Genomic DNA, 20,545 nt, shown 5'->3' with positions numbered 1-20,545 from the left:
CAAAGCTTCTCACTGTAATAATGCTATTAAAGTTTAGTCTCTTTGGGGTTAGTGAAGATGCTTTATTTTTGGTTTGGTGGTAGGGATGTTTTGCTGATGGTAAGTGGCCACAGAAATGGTTTTATTTAAACAAGTGATGAACTTACGATTAGATAATAGAGTGAGGCTGAAAATACCTGGGTTCTGCAGTGCCACAAGACTTCTTGTTAGAACAATAAGACAGAGTAAGTGATTTGAGTTTTTATATTAAAAAATTATTGGAAGAGAAATACTTTACTTTGTAAAGTTTTCACTTGGTAATGGAAAAATGGTCTTTTTTTAAAAAAAATAAAGGAATTCCTTTTTCATAGAATTTATGCATGATCTCTTATTTTGCCAAGAAAACGGATAAAGAACATGTGGTAGTTCACATATAATGGTAAAGTAAGACAGTAGAAACGGATGGTGACAGGAAGAATTAAAGAATCTACATGCTGTCGTGGTAGCTTAAGGTAGCATCAGACTATATGTTGAAGCAGTTTGTTGATGTACCTGTACAATCACATTGAAGTTCATCTCAGGACTGGCTCTCAGAACCCATTTCCCATCAAGTATGTGACTTTCTTCACCGTGACAGAAATTCCCTCATTATGCCTTCAGTTGCAAACAATACCAAGTGAAATAATTGTTAAGCATTTGACATGGCAGTAAACGGTTTGTAGGTATGGGATCTTGCAGCTGCCTAATGGTTCAGGCCTTTTCAGGAAGGGCTTCTGCAATGTGGAAGAATCGTGTCTTTCCAAACTATCTGCAAAAAGGTCACGGTTTGATCTCTGTCTCCCTTAGGGACTTCATGAAAAGTGGGCAGATAACATCAACCCATCAAAATTGTAAAGTGTAGGTTTGATTGTTTACATGTTCCTTTTCCTGAATTCTTACCTGTCTTGACATTTCATGACGGATCAGTGATAAACTTGTGCAGCCCCTTGACTTAGGAATTTTCTAATCATTACTTTCTCATTTTCAGGTCACAGCACATTAAGGTCAAGTTACTTTTTGTTGCCCTTATATCAAATGAAAAAACAGAACAGAAATAAACATACCCTTTTGTAAAGTTTCTTTGTGTGGATAATTCCTCTTTGAAACAGCAGATGCATACTTGCAAAATCAATGTATCAGTAAGGATTTGTGTGGAAGCTGGTGCAGAATCGGATGAAGTATGTATTTAAAGTTTAGTAATTAGGCCATGCTAAATTCTTACGATGACATTTTACTTTCCTAACTGAATCATGTGGTTTAACCCATATCCAAGATGTATTAGGATGAAGTATACATAACTGCTGTTAGACCACATTTATACTGATAATTAGGTTTGGCATTTGTCATTTACATAGGCTGAACAGCAGAGACTGGGCAATAAACAAATTTGTGGCAGTTCTGCTTAAGGAATTGTTTTTTCCCATCCCACCATTCTTCTCTTTCTACAAGGAGTTTGGAATCTGTGGATCTTCTGGTGGTCGAGGCCACCTCTTTCATATTCAAAAGCAGACAGTACACCTCAGAAGGTGCAGGCTCTGAGATAGGGTACAGAGAGCTATCGCAAGCAACTATCATTCTGGTTTGACAGAGGGCAGTCTCAAGACCAGCATTGCCCCCTGAAGCAGCTGAACATGAGCCGGCAGTGTGCCCGGGTGACCAAGAAAGCCAACGGCATCCTGGCTTGTATCAGCAATAGTGTGACCAGCAGAGAAGTAGGGAGGTGACAGTCCCCCTGTACTCTGCACTGGTGAGGCCACACCTGGAGTGTTGTGTCCAGTTTTGGCACCTCAATATGAGAGAGATCTCGAGGTGCTGGGGTGAGTGCAGAGGAGGGCAACGGAGCTGGTGAAGGGCCTGGAGAATAAATCCTATGAGGAGAGATTGAGGGAGCTGGGACTGCTTAGTTTGAGGAAGAGAAGGCTGAGGGGAGACCTCATCACTCTCTACAGCTACCTGAAAGGACATTGTAGAGAGGTTGGTGCTGGTCTCTTCTTGCCGCTGATTAGTGATGGAACAAGAGGGAATGGCTTTAAACTGCAACAGAGGAGGTTCAGACTGGACATTAGGAAAAAATTTTTCCCAGGAAGAGTGTTCAGATAGTGGAATAGGCTGCCCAGGGAGGGGGTGGAGTCACCATCCCTGGAGGTGTTTTAAGGGTCGTTTGGATGAGGTGTTGGGGGATATGGTGTAGGGGAGAACTTTGCAGAGTAGGGCTGATGGTTGGACTTGATGATCCCAAGGGTCTTTTCCAACCTGAGTGATTCTATGATTCCATGTTATTATATATATATTAAGTATACTTTAATGGAGTTCCATAAAATAGAAAATTAAGTATCAAATAGAAATTATAAACAATTACTGAATAGCTATTTTAGTCTCAGTTTAGCTTTTGGGTGTCCCAACTCCATGCTCACTTTAAGTTTCCAAAGCCAGAAACATTTGAAGATTTAGTCTTGCAAAAGAATATCTGTTTTGCTAGAAGATTTCTGCTAGATCTGTAGAAGGACACTAGGAAGATTACTGGTTTCAATTGGTATGCAAAGTCTGTGTTCAGCTGAGCCAAACAAACACAAGCAGTTTAAATTTATTCATCTTTTTGATGTATCTAAGTACTTAGCTCTCTTTTTGTGTCTTCTCTCCTCTAATAGTGCACAGGAATGGGGAGTAAAAGCAGAGGATTAGTCGTGAATGTAATTACAGTGAAATGAGCAGTACTCTTATATGTGCTCCATGAACACACTAAAATAAGAGTACACATCTGTTAGGAAGTTTCTAGTATCTTTCAATGGATACTTCTACTTTTTCCTCCTATCTGATCCTTCTGTTCAGTGAGAATTATTGTGTCCCTGAGGACACAAGGAAAGGAAATCATGCATTTTCTCCTAACCAATAGAGTAGCTGACAGCAATGCAGTGAAGAGAGGGTATCATTCAGCAGTTCTGTTCAAAGCTGGAAGAAAAATAATTAGAAGCTTTAGAGGTTCTTAGGGAGGGTTTGTATATTGGTTTGCCTCAAGTGTTTTTCTAATCCGTCCTCCAGTGTACAGAATAGCTCCCAAATTAAATATTAGGTTTCACCACAGTATATGAGACCTCCTTGCCTTAGTTCTTTTCTGAAGCCTGTCATTACTGCAAGATGAATCCAATAACTAGAATGGCCATGCTTACACTTAGTGAAGTGTTTTATATGCAGCAAACCCTGAGTAGATTCTTAACCAACTCTATATTGAATGAACTGACACCTCTTGTGAGAGCATTCAGGCCCATGCTCAGTCTGCATTTTAAAACCTGGCTCAAGATGTGTTCTTTGATTTCACAAAGCTTAGCTTGTCATGTGAAATGGAAATTGCTCAGGAAAAAGCAAGAAGATGGAAAGAATCTCATATTGTGAAAAAGGAAAGGACTTGCATAGAAATGAAGTAGCTGATCTCTCCTTTAAGAGGGAGTTACAGTGGTAAGGCATGAGAACAGGATGCTGGGGCCACCCCATAGCTCACGTGGCAGTCCATGCTACTGCAAGTTGCGTGATCACTAGTGACAGGTAAGGCTAGATGAGAGACTAAATTATTGTTCCTTTCAGATACTAAAGCTTCTTCATGTAGTATTATGAAGGTAGTTTTCAGTAGACTTACTGGAGCCTGCTGTAAATGCCATGTCTGTGCGGTTAGAGGCCAATGCCTAAACACCCACAAACAGGGAAAATGCAACCCTCAAACACAACCTTGGTCTTGTCAGAAACAAAACTGAGGAACATTGAATAGATTTTTATTTTTTCTTTCGTTCCACTTGCATTCAGTAAAGAAGCAGCAGACATGACAAAGCAGACTGAATCAGGTGAAGAAAGTTTCCATTAATAACAATCTTCTCGTCCAAATTTTACTCCATTATCTTTGGAGTCTCTTCCTGAAAATAGTATCCAACACACACAGAACCGTGCCAACTGTTGCATTTGAATTGCACTGAATTCTCTTGGTTCTTTAAATACTTGGTGTCAGGATTCAGTGGAGGTCTGATTTGCATATAGCGAAGTTACTGAGTTACTGCAGATAGTGGAAATCAGTGCCACCTAGTGACTTTTTTCTGCCATCTTCAAATGATAGCTCATCTTGAATCAAATGCATATGCTCCTCCCTCTCTTAGTTATACTCTATGGTAAGGAATGAGTTAGGACTCTCATTCCTTCCTTTGGTAAATATTTTATATTTATTTAGTATTTACTATCCCTTGAAACCAGCATTTAAGGGAAAACTAGAATATTTTAGTGTCTCAAATTCAGGGACTGACTTTCTCAAAAAATTAGAATATAAGTTACCATTTGGATATCTAAAAGATTTCATTTATAACTTAAAAATACCACAAAAATGAAAAAGCTCCTAGGAATGTCTCAACGAGGTAACAAAGTGTCTTAACAAGAAAACATGAAAAATTCAGATTCTTTGCCATCTTCGGGCAGATTCTCAAACCACCATGAAGCAAAACCTCAAAACAACCCTATTCCTAAGAAGAAAGGAGATAAAGGAAGTAACGAAGTGTCAGTGGTGATAATAGAAGTCACATTTGCCAAAGCCTTTTAAAGAAAGGGGCTCGAAAATATAGATGAGCACCCAAGATATTTACTGTTAAAAAAATGAGGTAAAGAATCCTCACAAGCCACATACAGTGGATGCTAAGACTAAGTATAATAGTAGAAGCAATTATCCCTTATAGTGCAGATTACAGTAAATTAATCTAATGAAAATTAAGACTATTCAGACATGTGTTTTGGTCATCTACAAGCTTGTGAATAGTGGTTCAGCTTCTTAATTTGTTAATGCTGAATTAGAGTAATACACAACTGAATAAGTTTAAAGCACTGTTGTGCATCCCTTCTCTCTGCTATATTGCTGCTTATAAAATCAAAACCTCAACTGCAGGAGCATTTAAAAAAAAAAAAAAAAATCAAAAAAAAATCTGCAACTATGTTTGTTACACTGTAAGGGGAACCAGAGAAGGGTGAAAGATGTTTTGCCTTGAGTCAGAGGAGTTCTGAGTTATGTGAAACAATATAGCAGTTCATGTTTCAACCACACCAAAAAAGACAACAGTGTAACTTGTCAGATTTTTGCAGAAATATACATTGTTTCCCCGCCCCTTTCTTCACTATCTTGATAGAAGTAGAAAAGGGAATCAGCTCAGACAGGCATACACCCTGAGTAAACCTAACAGGATGCAAGAGGCCATCTGAACTGCACTTTTTAAACCCACAGGAACCTCTTCTCTCTACCATGCCCAGACAATGAAGGCTCCTCCAGTCATGCTGATACAAAGGATCTTACTGCACATCCTTCTGGTAATGCTGGCACAGAGCAACTGCCAAGTTTACGGTAAGATGTGGTCTTATAATTTAACCTTCTGTAGTTACTAAACATTGCAGGGGGAGAACAGAAACCAAAGCAGTACTTAGTGTACCTCAGATATAATCTGTGTCTTATTACTATATCAGAGATTTCTAATTCGATTAAAGATGATGATGATGCCAAAAATTGAGAAATATTAGGTAACAGTCTAGACCAGAACTCTAGGACCTTGGGACCAAATACATCCTGCTTTGTGGCCAAAGGCTCTGCCTACAAGGTTTGGCAGCATTCAAGCCTCTGCTTGTCATCCAGGAATCCTACTATCTCTGAACTGGATCCGGCAAATTGTCGTTACCAGATAAGTAAGTGTACCCTCAATTACTTAGCTTAACTCCATCTAATTTTCATCCCACTTTCAACTTTGAACACCCATGGTTTTTAATTAGAGAGATTGTCCTAATTTGGTATGATGTGAGAACTACACTGTGCCCAGTATACTACTATTATTTTTACCAGAGATTATTTTGTTTCAAGTTCTGCCCTACTATTATCGTATAGGAGACGTAAATTTTAGTATTGAAAGGAAGGCAGTCATAGAGAAAGGATAATAGCTACTGTAATGGATGCACTCAACTGCTTTTGATACATTTCAGATATACACACTGATAAACTGATCAAAATAGCATTTGTTATGAGGCACTGCTAAAATTACACAGACAAATAGAATTGGCTATGTGAAGCTTAGTTGACATGAGTGACTAACTCTACACATCTATAGCATCTTTTGATGTGCCTTGTTTTTATGAAGAAAATACATTTTTAATACTGGTAGGAAAAGTTAAACAAGCATTCAGAGCATCTGCCTGGGAAGGGAAACCCAAACATTTAGCTTAAAAGACATGAATTACCAGATCAGTTAAATGCAGCTGTTTCTTAACGAGGGTGTGATCTGAGCTCAGGGAGGCTACTGAACTGCTTTACATTTGATTTTCAACTGAATAGACTAACATGTTTCTGGAGGGGGTGTATCTAGAGCTGATAACCTCCTTCATAGCCTAAATAGAAGTATCTTATTTTCTTGTAAGAATTAACTACTGTTTCTACTCACTTCATTAAATCTGCCTGTGTTATTAGTCCCTCACACAGTCACCTCTCTGCATCACCCTGTATAGCTCATTAATCCACTGACAAACCCTCTGTACTCATCTGCCAGTTTCTTAGATCCTGTTTTTAAAACAGAATATAAGTTCTGTTATTCTGCTTATAGCATGTATCTGGTTTACACAGAATTTATTTTACTAGGTTTTATTTTTTGATCTGCATCAAAACTACTTGGGGTTCTCTGAGAACAATACTATTTCATTCTATATACCTACATTACTACAAATATCAGAATCATATTTACAGAAGTATTACAGAGAGAAAAGTTTTTCAAATCAGTCTTTACAGAACCCTGATGTAGAAGTTTTTTTAATGTATTTAAATTTTAGATGTAAGTTTTCTAAGCTTGTTTGGTTTTTATTTGAAGTAAGCTTAAAATTGAAGCCAACTTATTTAAGCTTTGTATGTTGCAAATCTATCCGAAGTTTCCTTTACTGCTAACAGAAACAGAGTTGACCACTCAGGTTTCATATACAAAGTCAATAACCAGCAAATATTTTTGAAATTAGAGAAGGAGAAGTAATCTTGTTTCTGGTAAGTCACAAAAGCAGAAGTACCTTCTCCTGCCTCACCCCAGTAATTTTAGTCCAGTTAGACCCCATCTCCTTTGTAACAGGTTGTTCCCATCCAGTCTCACAAACAGTGGTTGTTGGTGGCTAGTCAGCATATGCAAAGGAAACAAAGCATTTCATCTCAGTGAAAATAAAGCCTATCAAACCTACCCTGGCTCCAAGAAGTCCCAGCCAGTAGCTCAGCATGTGCACACGTGCTTCCTAATGGTGGTCACCATCCTCGGCTCTAATAACACCGTGCTCTTAGACCTTCTTGTGGGGTAGCCTGCACATGCTAACATTCAGCTAAACAGAAATGTTCCATCTTCAAGTTTCAGTCATCAAAATATAAAGGCATGTTTTCTGCACTTACACAGCTTTCATCAAGGAGTGGTTAAAAAATGATGCAACTCTCCATCATCTACCTCAGCAAGCAGGTCAGCTTTACAAATACAACCATTGCCAGAAAAAAACCACAGAAAAACAATAAACCCGGAAAATCCTTCACTGTACACCAAGTATATAGAAAAAGTACATTAGTATATCTTTAAGATGACATAGGGAAAATTAAGTGAAAAGGATTAAAATTCAATTTCTATTAGCAAAATTCCATTCTTTGAAAAATCCAAATTTTTATCTAAATATGTAAAATTACTAAAATAAAATTTTACATCATTCCTTGAAAAGCTTTCTCTCAAGCTGGGACAATTCTGAAAAATGCCTATCCCGGTATCACTTAACATGTCTTTAGAAGTGCTTCTCTTTCTCAATACACCTTTTCTAAACTCAAGGAGGTAGCATATTTTTCCCTGAGTTCTTCTCATGGAAAGTGAGTTTAGCCTGCTAATTTTTTTGCTGTTAAAATTAACAAGTGAAGAACTCGGTGTTAAATGTGAAACCGCAAGACAGCAATGCACTTTCTGGTGCAGTTTTTGTGCTATGGCCCTAATCAAATTCTTCTCGGAACATTGGATTTGACTTTAAACCATTACTAGTCCTCTGCTGTTTTCACAGACCAACCCAAACATAGGATTCAAAACTAACCGTAGTCATTTAGAATAATTGACATTTTTATGCCTCAGCCATTATCTGCCTCAGGGAATGATACATATGACTTGTATTCTATCCCATCCCTTGTTTCTTTTTTTTTTTAATGGGGAGAGGCAAAAAAAAAAAAATCCTTTTAAAAACAAATGCCTCAGAAATTTCAATTAATAAGTCCTAATTTAGTGGAGTTGTTCTGAGTTCTTAGATGACCAGGTGTGAATGACAGCATTTATAATTCAAAGATTAGAAGGCTCAATTTTTAGCTATTATTTTTCGACAAATATGTTGAGTTGGGTAAATGGAAAGCCATCTCCATTAAACCTTTTGTTCACTTAATGAATCATGTCATGACTATGTTTTCTACAACATGAGAAAAAAAATTGTTTTTTATAAAAGAAAGTATTGTCATGGGTATTTTGTTCTTGTATAAGTTATAGAATACATGCTTTCGTTTGAAATCCTTATCCTGGCAGTACACTCTACAGAAGATTTTCCTTACCTGTGCAAAACAATTCTTGATACAATAGAGCCTGGCTCACCGCAGCTTGTTCAGAAACACACTCAAATGATCTAAAAGAAAAAGAGCTTTTAGTCAATCTGAATCTTACCCAGGAGTTTAAGTTTGAAGTTGATATATAAAGCTTCCCTGTGTTACAGATTCTTTTACCCTCTTGACAACTGCACATTCAGATACTCATCATGACTACCCATATACATGACATTGAAAACTTAAGACTCTTTATAAGACCTTGTAACTGGTTTTAGGTCTCAGGTCATAACAGTGTTAAAGAAAGAGTAATTAAATTTATCTGGGAAAGTGCTTGCACGTATAGAATGTAATTGGCAGACAGTGTCTCTACCATTGACTTCTCATAGGCACAGGAGGCAGCAGACAGAAAAAAGTTAAGATACACTCTCACAGGAAAAGTACATCATGCCATGTTTGTGCTTTCATTAACTGAAGTTTATTTCATGTTTGTCTTTCTAATGGCAACCAATGAACAGAAAAGATTCTCTCTCATTGTCAGATGCGTTGAATTTTCTTCTCCCCTTTTCATAAAAAGATATCACTCATTCTCTAGGATATTATGGTTTATATTGTTATTTAATCCCAAATCTTCACTGATACCTATTCCTGGCAAATGACCTTTACAGGGAATCTGTGAAAGATTTGTCTTGAATATTTTATTCTTTATAAAAAAGGTCCCAAATATTTTTGTTTTAAAAAATATTTTCTCCACTGCTTTTTAGCAACTTAAAATTTCTTGCCAAGAGAGGTGTGATCTGGGAGAGAGGAAAGATTAATTAGAGATTTTAGGGCGTATTTATTATGAATTCCCTTATTTAATTGCTAGAGAAAACAAGGCTGGACTATAGGAAAAGGCTTTCTCTAGCCTAGATTTTAATTATCAAAGTTCAAAATAATTCAAACTAAGAATTTTCCAAAGTCTGAGGAAAATGTTTAACTCTTACTTATTCATCTCTTCTGATGATGTTGTTCTAGAAGTTCTCCAAACTGATGAGTAGTAACATTTACCAAGGACTAGGTTTCTTTCTAACGAAAGTTTGAAAACCCTAAACCCCAAGTCATTCAGTCATCAGTCACTAACAAGTCACAGAAACATACAAAAGCAAATGTGATTATTTTTCATGCTCCAAGCATTGTCTCATAACAACTAAAAAAATAATTAAAGGCAGACTAAAGTCCAATTGCTTTAAGCCTCTGAAAGGAAGGCCCTTTTGCAGTCTCTGAAAATAGTCTACAAATTCTTGTACACACTGAAAGGCAAGCAGTATCTTATATAGTTCCTAGTTAGGAAGTTCAAAAGATTGCTCTATTTGACTGGCAGGAAAAAAAAAAAAAATCACTGAATAAAATAGTGGTGTTTACCTAGCACCCACAGGCTTCTTCCAAGGGATACACAAATGATAACTAAAAAAATTATATCAGTTTTCAGTAAGCTAAATTTCTTCTACTAAGTCTATACCTTTACTAGAAGAAAGAAAAAACAAGGACTATAAACTAGAGGAAATGGAAGACCAAGTGAAAGCCAGTAGCCTTACCCCACTTATTTTAAGAAAGAGGAAGAGGGTTTGTACCCTCAGGTTAATTGACAGCAGGCTGCCAAACCCTTTTACCTGCAGCAGCAGCCAGAAGTGAAGGCTAAGAGCCAACAGATGTGCGTAGACCAGCATCACATAAACTTTTATCTGAAAGTACCTCTGAGGGTCATCAGGACAGGGGATGCTACTGCTCAGGAGTTGTGGGCAGGCAGTGACACTGTTGGGTTGGGTAGCAAGTGCAGTACAAGTTTTCCCCGTGCAGTTCCTGAAGCTCAGTAGCATATTCCATAGGTAACCTTCTGGAGAAAGCAAGGGTGCTGGAGTCAGGCCCTCTCAATGGCAGGGAATTTTGCTCTGGAAACATAGCTTAACCAGACCTGATTATATTGGAATTATACTAGTAAGTGAGTGGTCACCACCAAAAGTGAACGATTAGCACCAGAAGATGAAGGAGCAAGACTGTGGCACATGTTGGCATAGGCACTTGGGAAAAAAGGAGAAACACTACTCAAGCTCACCTGACCGAGAGATGTACTAGTGCATTTAATGTGAACTCTTAAAAATATAATATATGAGAAAAAATAAGATGAGTAATATCAATGTCAGTGGAACTTTTTTTAAAAAAGCAAATTGTAACTAAGCAAATCCTTTGTTAGCAGTGGAAGAGCTCCTTATGGCTTAATTGGTAGTAGTGCAGGAAGGCGTATGGAGGGAAGCTTCTTGTTGTGATAGTGCAAGCATATAACACTGCAACTGCTTATACATTTCACTTACAGAGCAATGTGTATGAGTGGTGCTTTGATGTTGGCTGCGCCTAAACCACGACACAAGGGCTGCACAAAAACTATTCTAGAAGTATATCCAGACCTCAGAAAGGCTTCTGCTCAGGACGAGGCTGAAGGATAATTCAAAACTTCCTGTGGACTCAGTATCACCCCTGTTCCCTCCCTCTGGGAGGTTCTGCCACTGAGTGTTATTCTAGGTTATGCTGACCAATGCAGGACAACAGTTTCTTTAGAGCAGTATTTAACATTGATAAGACATTTTCCTTTCCAGCTACCTACACAACTAATGTTCATCTGAATCCATGAGGATTAGTAGCCCTGCACCAAGTGAATGCTGTTGGATGTACAAAATCTGTTCAATGCCGATCAGGCAATTCTTCCAAAAATGACAGTAGTGATGTATATTTTGTTCTAAAAGCAACAGATGATTCAAAATCAAGGAAAACATGACTTCCTTGCACTGGAAAAGGATAAGAATGGAAGAGATACAACAACTCCTGCCCTCTCCCTGGTTAATAATGATGCTGAATGAAAGAGTGTCACTGAAATCTATTTTAAAACTTTAAAAGAAATTGGATGCTTTGGACCTTCTAGAAAAGTTTGCAGTTTTGTTTTGTTGGGTTTGGGTTTAGGTTGGTTTTGTTTGTTTGTTTGTTTGTTTCCAAAATAGAGTTTTGAAAAAGATAAAACTATATGATAAAGTAATTAGATAAGGACATCCAAAAATATCTGTTCTGCAGAGATCTGCACATCCTTCTGGAAATAGTGTTATATAGGGTTATACCAGAAAGAAAACTGCTATCAAGGCACAATCCGAGCTTTATAGATACTTCCTGAAGTGTTATCTTCCATGGCAATCATTACTGAAATAACTGAAAACCTCAACTTTCTAATTTGAGCTTTTAGTTTCCATTTTCAGACTAATCATAACAATGTGCTACTACCGCAGTATGACCGAAGTAGATATGACCTACTTGCCTGAAAATAAATGATGCTTTCTTTTAATCAGAGATGCAAGAGTCTAAGTGAAAGATAAGTGGTCCTGCTTCATAACTAAAATATGTCTTTCTGAATGCTCCTATTCAAGGGAATAGAAAAGGGACTAGATAACTGAGCAGGATCTAACATGTAAATGCTACCTTGTGAACATGGCCAGGCTCTACATGTTAGAGCTGTTGTTACTGGAATATATTTGCCACATCATATACATTGCAATAAAAAATTATATATTATGTATATTTAATATATGAAACACTATGTTTAATTATTCACATTAAATATTGTACAATATGTTAAATGTTCTATTAAATATATTGCTGTTGCTACTGCACCCAGATGGCTGGTCCCTGGGAGAATATCTCTTCCTGTACAGCACATGTTTATTTATAATCAGGAGCTACTACTGAGGCAATGCTGTTGCAAAAAGCAGATCATAAGCATATCTTATATAGCAGTGGAAACTACGTAAGAAATGCCATACTGCCTAAGACCAGTGCTCTGTCCCTGGCAGCAGCAAAAGGAAAGGCTGTTCAGGGAAAGCACATGAGCACGGCCATTGCCTGTGGTCCATTCTCCTCCTGTCCCCTCAGCAGTGGAACAGTTGCATTGGGGACATCAGCATGTACAACTTTTCCCAAGTCCTTACAGCATCCATTTATGGACCTGATGGCCATGAACTTGTCTACATGACTACATACACTGACAAGTTAGAAGGTAAATTTGGTTATATTATCCTGACAAATGTCAGTGTAGGCTAGTCCTCAAGCCTGCCAATCATTCAAACTCTACAAGCTTCCGTACAAACCAGTTCCGATATTACTGTTTTCACAGTTAGGAAATTTTTCCAACTGTGTAATGAACTTTCCTTACTTCATTTTCAGCCCATTATTTCACCCCATACCTAACAGAAACATGAAAACCCAAATTATTTCATTCTTCTTTTATGTCTTTACATGATTTTATTATGTCCTTTCCTCTTATTGCTTTTCTTTAAGTGAAACAACCTCAAGAATTTCAATATTTCCTTTATAGCCTTCTTATTGTGTTCATGGCATTTGCTGGCTTCTTTCCAACCTGGAGAGACTCCAAGCATTGGCCCCCTTCTTTCCTGAAGAGCAGTGCAAAGGACTGGACAAGACCTAGGTACACTTAATCAGTCCTTAGCAGAACGCAAAGGTTATCACATATCCCCTGTATATCTTCTTGAACTGAGCCTCCCTTTTTACAAATGATTTTTCTAATTTATCTGGAAATCTAGTCTACTGGTGGTAATCTATTGCTAGCTTTCTCCACTAACTAGTGAAATCATATTTTCTTAGTTTTACGGTCAATATATTTAGACTTGATGGGTTTTTCTAAGTGCATCTCATTCTTTGTCATGACTTTTCTGATGTTGCTCTTTTTATGCCCCTCCTTAATAACCTGATTTTCTCTACGCTTTTGGAGGCTTCCTTCTCACCTCAGTGAAAAGCTTACTCATGATTTAGCCAAGATAGTCTTTTACTGCACTGCTGTAGTGGATACTCAGTGCTTATACTCTCATTTATTGGATGGACCACCAGCTCTGTTTATGTCCTTTTCCTTTGTACTTATATCTGATGAGTTCGTATCTCGCAGGTCTCCAAACATACCGAAGGTTTCTTTGCCAGACCAAACTATTTTTACCCTGCTGCTCTTCTTCCTTGTCTTCTTAGGGATATTGAATTAATTAAGGCTTCTAGTTCCCCTTCCTTTTATCCAGACTTTTTCATTTAGTAAAAAGACATTGTATCCAGAGCTATTGTCCTCTTTGTTCATTTTCTCATCTTCATCCAAATTATCTGAATTTCCTTCACTCGCCCCTTCCACAAGGACAAATTTTTAAAGTTCTTGTCCAAGTTGCTTACCTGTGTGCTTTTGCCACTCACCCCACTTCAATCCTCATTTAAATCCATCCTGAAAGTTGGTATACAAGAATGATTTCAGATTTGGATGTCTCAAAGCAGAGAATTCCCAGGATGACAGGTCCTGTGAGCAGATGAGTTTCTCTATTGCACATGGCAGAGGGATATCAGAGGCCATGATCTCTTGCAGTGGCTGCAAATAACAGCTTTACAGTGAATAGCCATTATCAAGCAAGATCACGCAGGTTTGATAGGTCAAAATGAGAACAATATTAAAGATTTAGATTTAGAGGCAGATGAATGCCACCTAATTTTTAGACGCTCATTCCCAAAGTCACCTTAAAGAGAGTAAACTGAAAAATCAACAGCAGCAAAGCATTAGCTCTGCTATAATGAAGGCTATGAACACACATGCTCAAAACTCAGTATTACCGAGTGCTCTACAATTTCTCTGTGGTGTGGAGTTGTCAGATTTGTGAAGAAAAGGCTGGCAAACTAGAAGTCATAAATGAAAACTGTTAAGCTGGCCAACCCAAGCTCTTGAAGGTACTATCCAAGGATTCACAAGGTTTGCTATGTCACATGCATGAGAAATCCTGGCTGATGGTGCAGGCGAGGTGTTCGGTGTTGCAGTTATGTGCACAGCCTGCTCGGGGCCCAGAGGCTCTGTCCCTTGAATCAGCACTGGCTGCTGACAGACAGACCCCTCTGCCCCCAACAATGGTCTTTCCTCCCCTACACATTTATCCTCCCTACAAAACTTGCCTTCAACATACTTCACCATTTTTTCTACTCTCTCCTATCAGCGAGAAAATACAGATAGATTTAGGATTTCTTTCTCTGGCATTGCAATCAATCACTCTTTTCAGTGCACGGGCACTGTACTGTAAGACAGGGTAGGAAATTAGAGAGCACATGTGTATCACACAGTTCTTGTTACTTTGACTTAGCCAGAGAAATAAAAGCACCACAATAAACATGAAACTTTACTAAAAGGTCAGGCCATTCAATACTAAGACCCAGAGTTAAGGTGACATACCATAGCTTGAACACTATGAACATAATATTTTGAACATAACAAAACATAACAAAAATTTTATAAATAGAGATAAGGTATATTTGCATTAAATATAATTCTTTTCAATATTATAATGAGAAAGAACTCTATCAAATAAAAGCCTTAACTTCTGCAAATTAACATCCTTCTGTGAGAAGGATGACACAGGAAAACTTCATATGCATATTTTATGTATTTTCTTTCTAAACTATTACATTTCTAACTTGACTGAGTTATAGAAAAAAAGGGAAAAAATAATATGAGAGGGAAAAAGTGCATTTTAACAATCCTAAAAATGAAAGAACCAATAGTCTTGATGTTATCTGCTTTCACTGTCCTGTATAGAGATCAGATCTGCTGCAGGTAGACAAGGGAAGTCTTGAGTAATGAGAGAGAAAAGAAACTGTGATTAATGTTATGGGGAGTATACAGTAGACCCCCACCACCATGATTTTTATCATGTTTTTTCTTCTCTTTCAGGATTTGATGACACTGATTGTCCAGTTGAAATTCAGGTTAGGAGAGACTCCCAGCACAGAATTAATGTCGGGAACTCTTTGATTATACACTGTCCAGTTTATTACTGCAAGAAAAAGCCAGTCATGGAGTGGTGCAAGATAGAGGTGGCTACATGTGTGCAGCTGAAGGAGGGCAAAGCAGAATGGAAGTCCAATGTGTTTACTCTGGAGGTTGTCTCAGTTCATCAGAATGATAGCGGACTTTATCGTTGTCGAGCAATAGGGGACAAATATTCCAGTGAGAGCCATGGAATTAAGGTTATTGTTGAAGGTGAGACCCCTATGTTACAAAAGACCCCTTTTAAACAAAAGGGTGATGTATACAGAAAAGCATGCTGGATGATGGCTTCTCCCAACATCTTTGACTGGTAGCACACTTGTGCTGGTACTTACCACCTTCTTTGTGCTTCTATCCTGCCTCTTGGTAGGATAGAAATAGAAGGAAAGAACAAACTAAAGAAATAAAACGAGGATCTGGAAGAGAATAGCAAAGCTGCCAGCACCAAGCAGCCATTAAAAGACTATTTTATAATTAAAAAATATAAATTGGAACAAAAGAAGATTGTGGGAGGACAGCCTTGTTATACATCACATGGACTAGACAGGATGCAAATGGTGGTGTAGTAGCAGCCGATGAGGCCACACAACAGTAAAGAGGAGAAAGCAGTTCAAGCGTCTTGTTGAGAATGATCTCTCTTGCCATAAACAGAGAGAAAGTATAATTTTGTACCCCAAGAAGTTCAGGAGCAGGGAAGGTTAAATAGCTTTAAAGGATCTTAAGGGCAAGAAAGACCTTCACATTAACATAGACAGTTGGAATGGCCAGTCTAGATTATGAGGAGCCACATCTGCCTTCTTCAATATTGCTTTACAGCTAGAAAATTATCTGTGTGGCTGTGTGTCCTACTGACCCCAGGCAGCTGAGTTGTAAGGTTGTTCAGTTGCCAGTTCCTCTTCTGGTAAGTTAATGAACTTTAAAACCTTGTTTATTGCCAAACAAAATGCTACAGCAGAGTGAGCAACATCAAAATTTGTGACTGTAATGTGCTAGCAGACACAGTATATGCCCAGCTCATGATGCAAGTTTCCTTTGAAATATATTCTGCTGATCTATTTATTTGAATGCCAAAGAGGTCTGAAAGATAAAATTACTCTGTTGGCAGTGGGAGACGAACACGTCATTCCCCCTACCCCTAAAACACTCTACCCTTTGCTTGTTGCATTTTGCTCCCTCTGCCATCAGCAGATTGAAGGGGAGTCTTGTGAAAACTTCAGTATGTGGTGCAGAGAACACAACTGCAGTGCAAAATGTCAAGTTGCTATTTCATTTCTGTCTTGCTTTTGTTTTTCAGAAAAGTCTGAAAACATTATCATGATTTCACCAGAAAGTAAGTTCTGATTCTTATTTCCTCTCTAAGAGAAAGGAACCATGAATTTTTGGATATAGTGTTTTCTGCAGTCAAGACAAATTTAAAGTCATTGCTAAACTACAATTGTGTTCTTCCCACTTAAACAAAATACAGTTTCTCAGAGGTCACAGTTTTCAAGGCTAGGACTGTCCAGCATTTGGCATAAAAGGGACAAAACCAATCATATTACCTCCTGGTGGTATACTCCACCCTTCTGAAATGCTATACCATCACTTTAACACAGTCCAATTTATGGTTTTTTACTCACAGTCGGTTGTGGTTTACAATTACAATTGCAAAAATATATTGGAAGTTCAGAACAGTGCTCTAATTCTGACCCTTTCTTTGCTTCTGCAAGCCTTCTGCCATGCATCGTTCATCAATTACACTTCTCTGTGCAATTTTCCTTCCAGTATTTTCATACTTCATAGAATGGTCATGAGATAATCTTGTCTCCATGGGATGCTGTACCAAGTTACAGCATGTTTAAGTACATTAAGAAGCCAGTTGAAAAAAATAAAAATAAAAATAAGGTCAGTCAAATATTCTCTACACTAATACATTCTAATGCAATTTTAGATACTACTAGCACCTCAGAAGAACCTGGAAAATACAAGATATTGCATGTTATTTATGCTTCAGCATCCGTGGGTGTCTGTTGTCCAATCATCATTGTATGCATATTTTGGTGTCTAAGGAAGTACCATGGTAAGTAGTTTTGCCATCTAACCTTTGCCTAGTGTGCATTTGATTCCACCCCTTTTCACAGCTTCACAGAAATTGCATTCAAAGCTCTATGAAAATCCCCTAATAACTACCCCAGCTGATTGCTGAAATGTCCTTGTTGAGTGTGCCAGTTAGGATACAGAATCTTTAAGAATTTAATTTACCCTATGTACTGTTCCCTTCCAGAGACAGAGTGATGGAAGTATAGTAAGAACAAATAAAAACCTCAGACTTCATAATAGTTGGAAATTTTTCTCCTGTTTTAGAAATAAAGAGGCATTTTAGCTATGCAAATGCAGTCCAGCTCTATCCAGTTACATTTTATATTCCTAATTTTCCCTCTAGATTATCAAATAATTTCAGTATTAATCTCTCTTGCTTTACAGGAACTCTTACACAGCTGCCATGTCCTAAATCAAGAATGGAACTTGGAGTCCCCCATGTCTTAAGTGATCTCGCATTTGCCTATTATAATCCCATGGATTTCTTTTTCTATTTTAGGAAAATGAAATTATTTCATCTTAAAATAAAATTTAACATATTTGCTCATAGGATGACTTTAGGATCTTCTGTGCCTTTTTTTTCCCCACCCAGTTCACTGAACACAGAGAAAACTGGCCACAAGAACAATTGGAGTTTTGACTGCTCCTACTCAGAGGAGCTCTGTGGAACACAGAAGCTCATTCTATAAATATATCAGTCTATGTTGGTTAGCTTTTGTCAGAATAGCTATTCCCAATTCCAGTTTGGGAATACATTTTTATTCTTTGAGGTCCACTCAACAAGGCAAGGACTCCTATAGTAATTAATACTCCCTCCATAAGCAGAAAGGCACCTCCTCAATGCTGATTTATTGAAATAACTTTTTTTTTTTTTCTTTTTCCTAGCAAAGCAAAAGAGAACTCGATTAACCCAACAGAGACAAAAGAGTCTGGTATGTTTAAATTTCTCCATCATTAAAACCTGACTATATCTTGCATAACCACGTACTGAGAACAAATCTTTGTGTAGTACAAAATGTGGCATAGGATCAGAGACAGATTTAGTGACCCTCTGTCTTGGTGCCTGGGCAGCATGGTTTGCCTGGTGTGAGATATCACCATGGCTGAGCTGAAGGAAGGAGCTAAGGGGCTTTGCTACAAAGGAACTTCAGGCATCTAAATTCCTGTTAAAATGTATTAATTTGTTAAGTACAATTCCAGTAAGAGTTTAGGCACCTAAAGCACCTCTATTGATATGGTTCAGTCTGCATAAGACAAGAAATGACTCACAGAGCGAGAAAAATGATTGAAAAGGAAGACATTCATATGTGGGTGGCATGAATTCACACAGGTCCTGCAATCAGTTCCAGAGAATTTAGATGGGCAGAAGGCAGAACGCAAAAGATGCAACTGGAGCTGACAACTATCAATCACAGGGGTAGTGTTGGTGGAGATCACAGAGCACCGAACAGGTTGCAGAGCTCCCAAAGGGCAAGCTGGAGGAAAGGAAATTAAAAGCACTGTATCCTAAGTGGCTAGAAAAATGGATGTCAAAATGGGAGTTCATTAAAAAGAGATTAATTTATAGAAGAATTTGCAGATTTTGGAGAAGGAGAAAAGTTTATTGGGAAAATAGTAAGACAAATAAGAGATCAGGAAATGGGAGAACAGGGGCAATGAGAAAAAGGTAGTTTAGGGTTTGGAGGTGAAAATAAAAAAGATTTCATAAACTGAGAAGGGAAAACCTTGAATGAGTGGCATAGAAGAGCTCTCACAAAATGATAAATCAGTTTTGCCTTAAGTTGGTAACTTGCAATAAAAGACATGAGAGTTTGGGAAGGGAAGTGGGGAAAGGCAGGAGATACAAGAATGATTTCTAACTTTATTTCAAAGATAAATATCAAATCCATTGACCAGGTGAATCCAATTAATCTTTTCAAAAGTGGTTTTAAGGGAATAAAGCAACTTGAACAAAATCTTACACGCTTCTTATTTATCAGGAGCACAGACAACAATTCGATATGCACAGATCTGTACCCTGTTCTGTTTTCTGCAGGTCAGAAGTCCAGCAGCTGCTCCATCACATGCTGCTGGGACAACTCAAGCTTCAGAAGAAAGCTCCTCACTTTATTATTGCTCCATGACTAGCCCACTGCAGGACTTGCATGGCAACACAATTTATGACAACGATGTCCCTCTCTGCAATGCTCAGAGGACAGCAGCTAATGCTCCTCGGAATGATCTTGTTATTACTTCCATCCCAGTTTTACCTGAAAGCTCAGATGTCCTCACATACGCTGCACTAAATCATTCTGCTATTGCAGAAAGATGCCAGAGAAGGGAACTAACTGTAGAAAATGAATTTACAGAGTATGCCTCCATTAATGTAAATAAGTAAATGTGTCAAGGACTTCTCCAAACAACCATCTTAAATGCAGTCACAGTTCTAGATTCCCTCCAGGATGTTGTTCCTTCCTCTTTTGGGAAAACTTCCCTTTTGTTAAGAAGAACCTATGGATGCTCCTGGAATGCTAGAATTCAAAACACAGCCCATGTCAATGGTTTGGCATTTGTACTGTGTGTTTGTCTCTTAAAAGGGGGAATAAAAGCAGTCATCTTTCTTATTTTTCCTTTTTTCAGGATTCTGCTTCTAGTCTAAATTTGATTTGGTTATAATTTGAATATAGACAAAGGGGAGAAGGGGAGGTTTTCCTAGGATAGAAACATGTAAAATGAGCCTGTGAGGAAGATAATATTGAGTCACGTTAATTTCTCCCTAGTATAATCTAAGACTGTTTGTGGGAGAATTTGTCTCTGAGTTTCGAAGAACATCCTTCCAAGGATTCAGTTTTCAACTCCAGTTTATCTCTTTGCAAAGATCTTTGAGCACCATGAATGTCTAAAGCTATTATTAACCAAAATAAAGTGAACACTTGTGTGTGTGTGTGTTTGGTTTTGTGGAACACAGGGAAGAAGAGGGTTGTTTCCTTTTTACAAAGAATTTTTACAAG

At 37.9% G+C, this 20,545-nt stretch overlaps 1 protein-coding gene across 1 annotated transcript; it reads left to right on the top strand.

The window, feature by feature from the left end:
- The first annotated feature begins 5,292 nt into the window (after positions 1-5,292).
- BTLA (B and T lymphocyte associated) lies at positions 5,293-19,932 on the top strand. The gene is made up of 6 exons (XM_074928438.1): positions 5,293-5,380; positions 15,381-15,689; positions 16,771-16,806; positions 17,407-17,535; positions 18,441-18,487; positions 19,591-19,932. The coding sequence occupies exons 1-6, from the start codon at positions 5,293-5,295 to the stop codon at positions 19,930-19,932; spliced, it is 951 nt and encodes a 316-aa protein (XP_074784539.1).
- The last annotated feature ends 613 nt before the right edge of the window (positions 19,933-20,545 follow it).

This window comes from Athene noctua, chromosome 1 (assembly GCF_965140245.1).
Source record: "Athene noctua chromosome 1, bAthNoc1.hap1.1, whole genome shotgun sequence".
Classification (NCBI taxonomy): Eukaryota; Metazoa; Chordata; class Aves; order Strigiformes; family Strigidae; genus Athene; species Athene noctua.
Note: the sequence above shows the minus strand (reverse complement) of the source record. Positions and strands in the feature narration are given on the sequence as shown.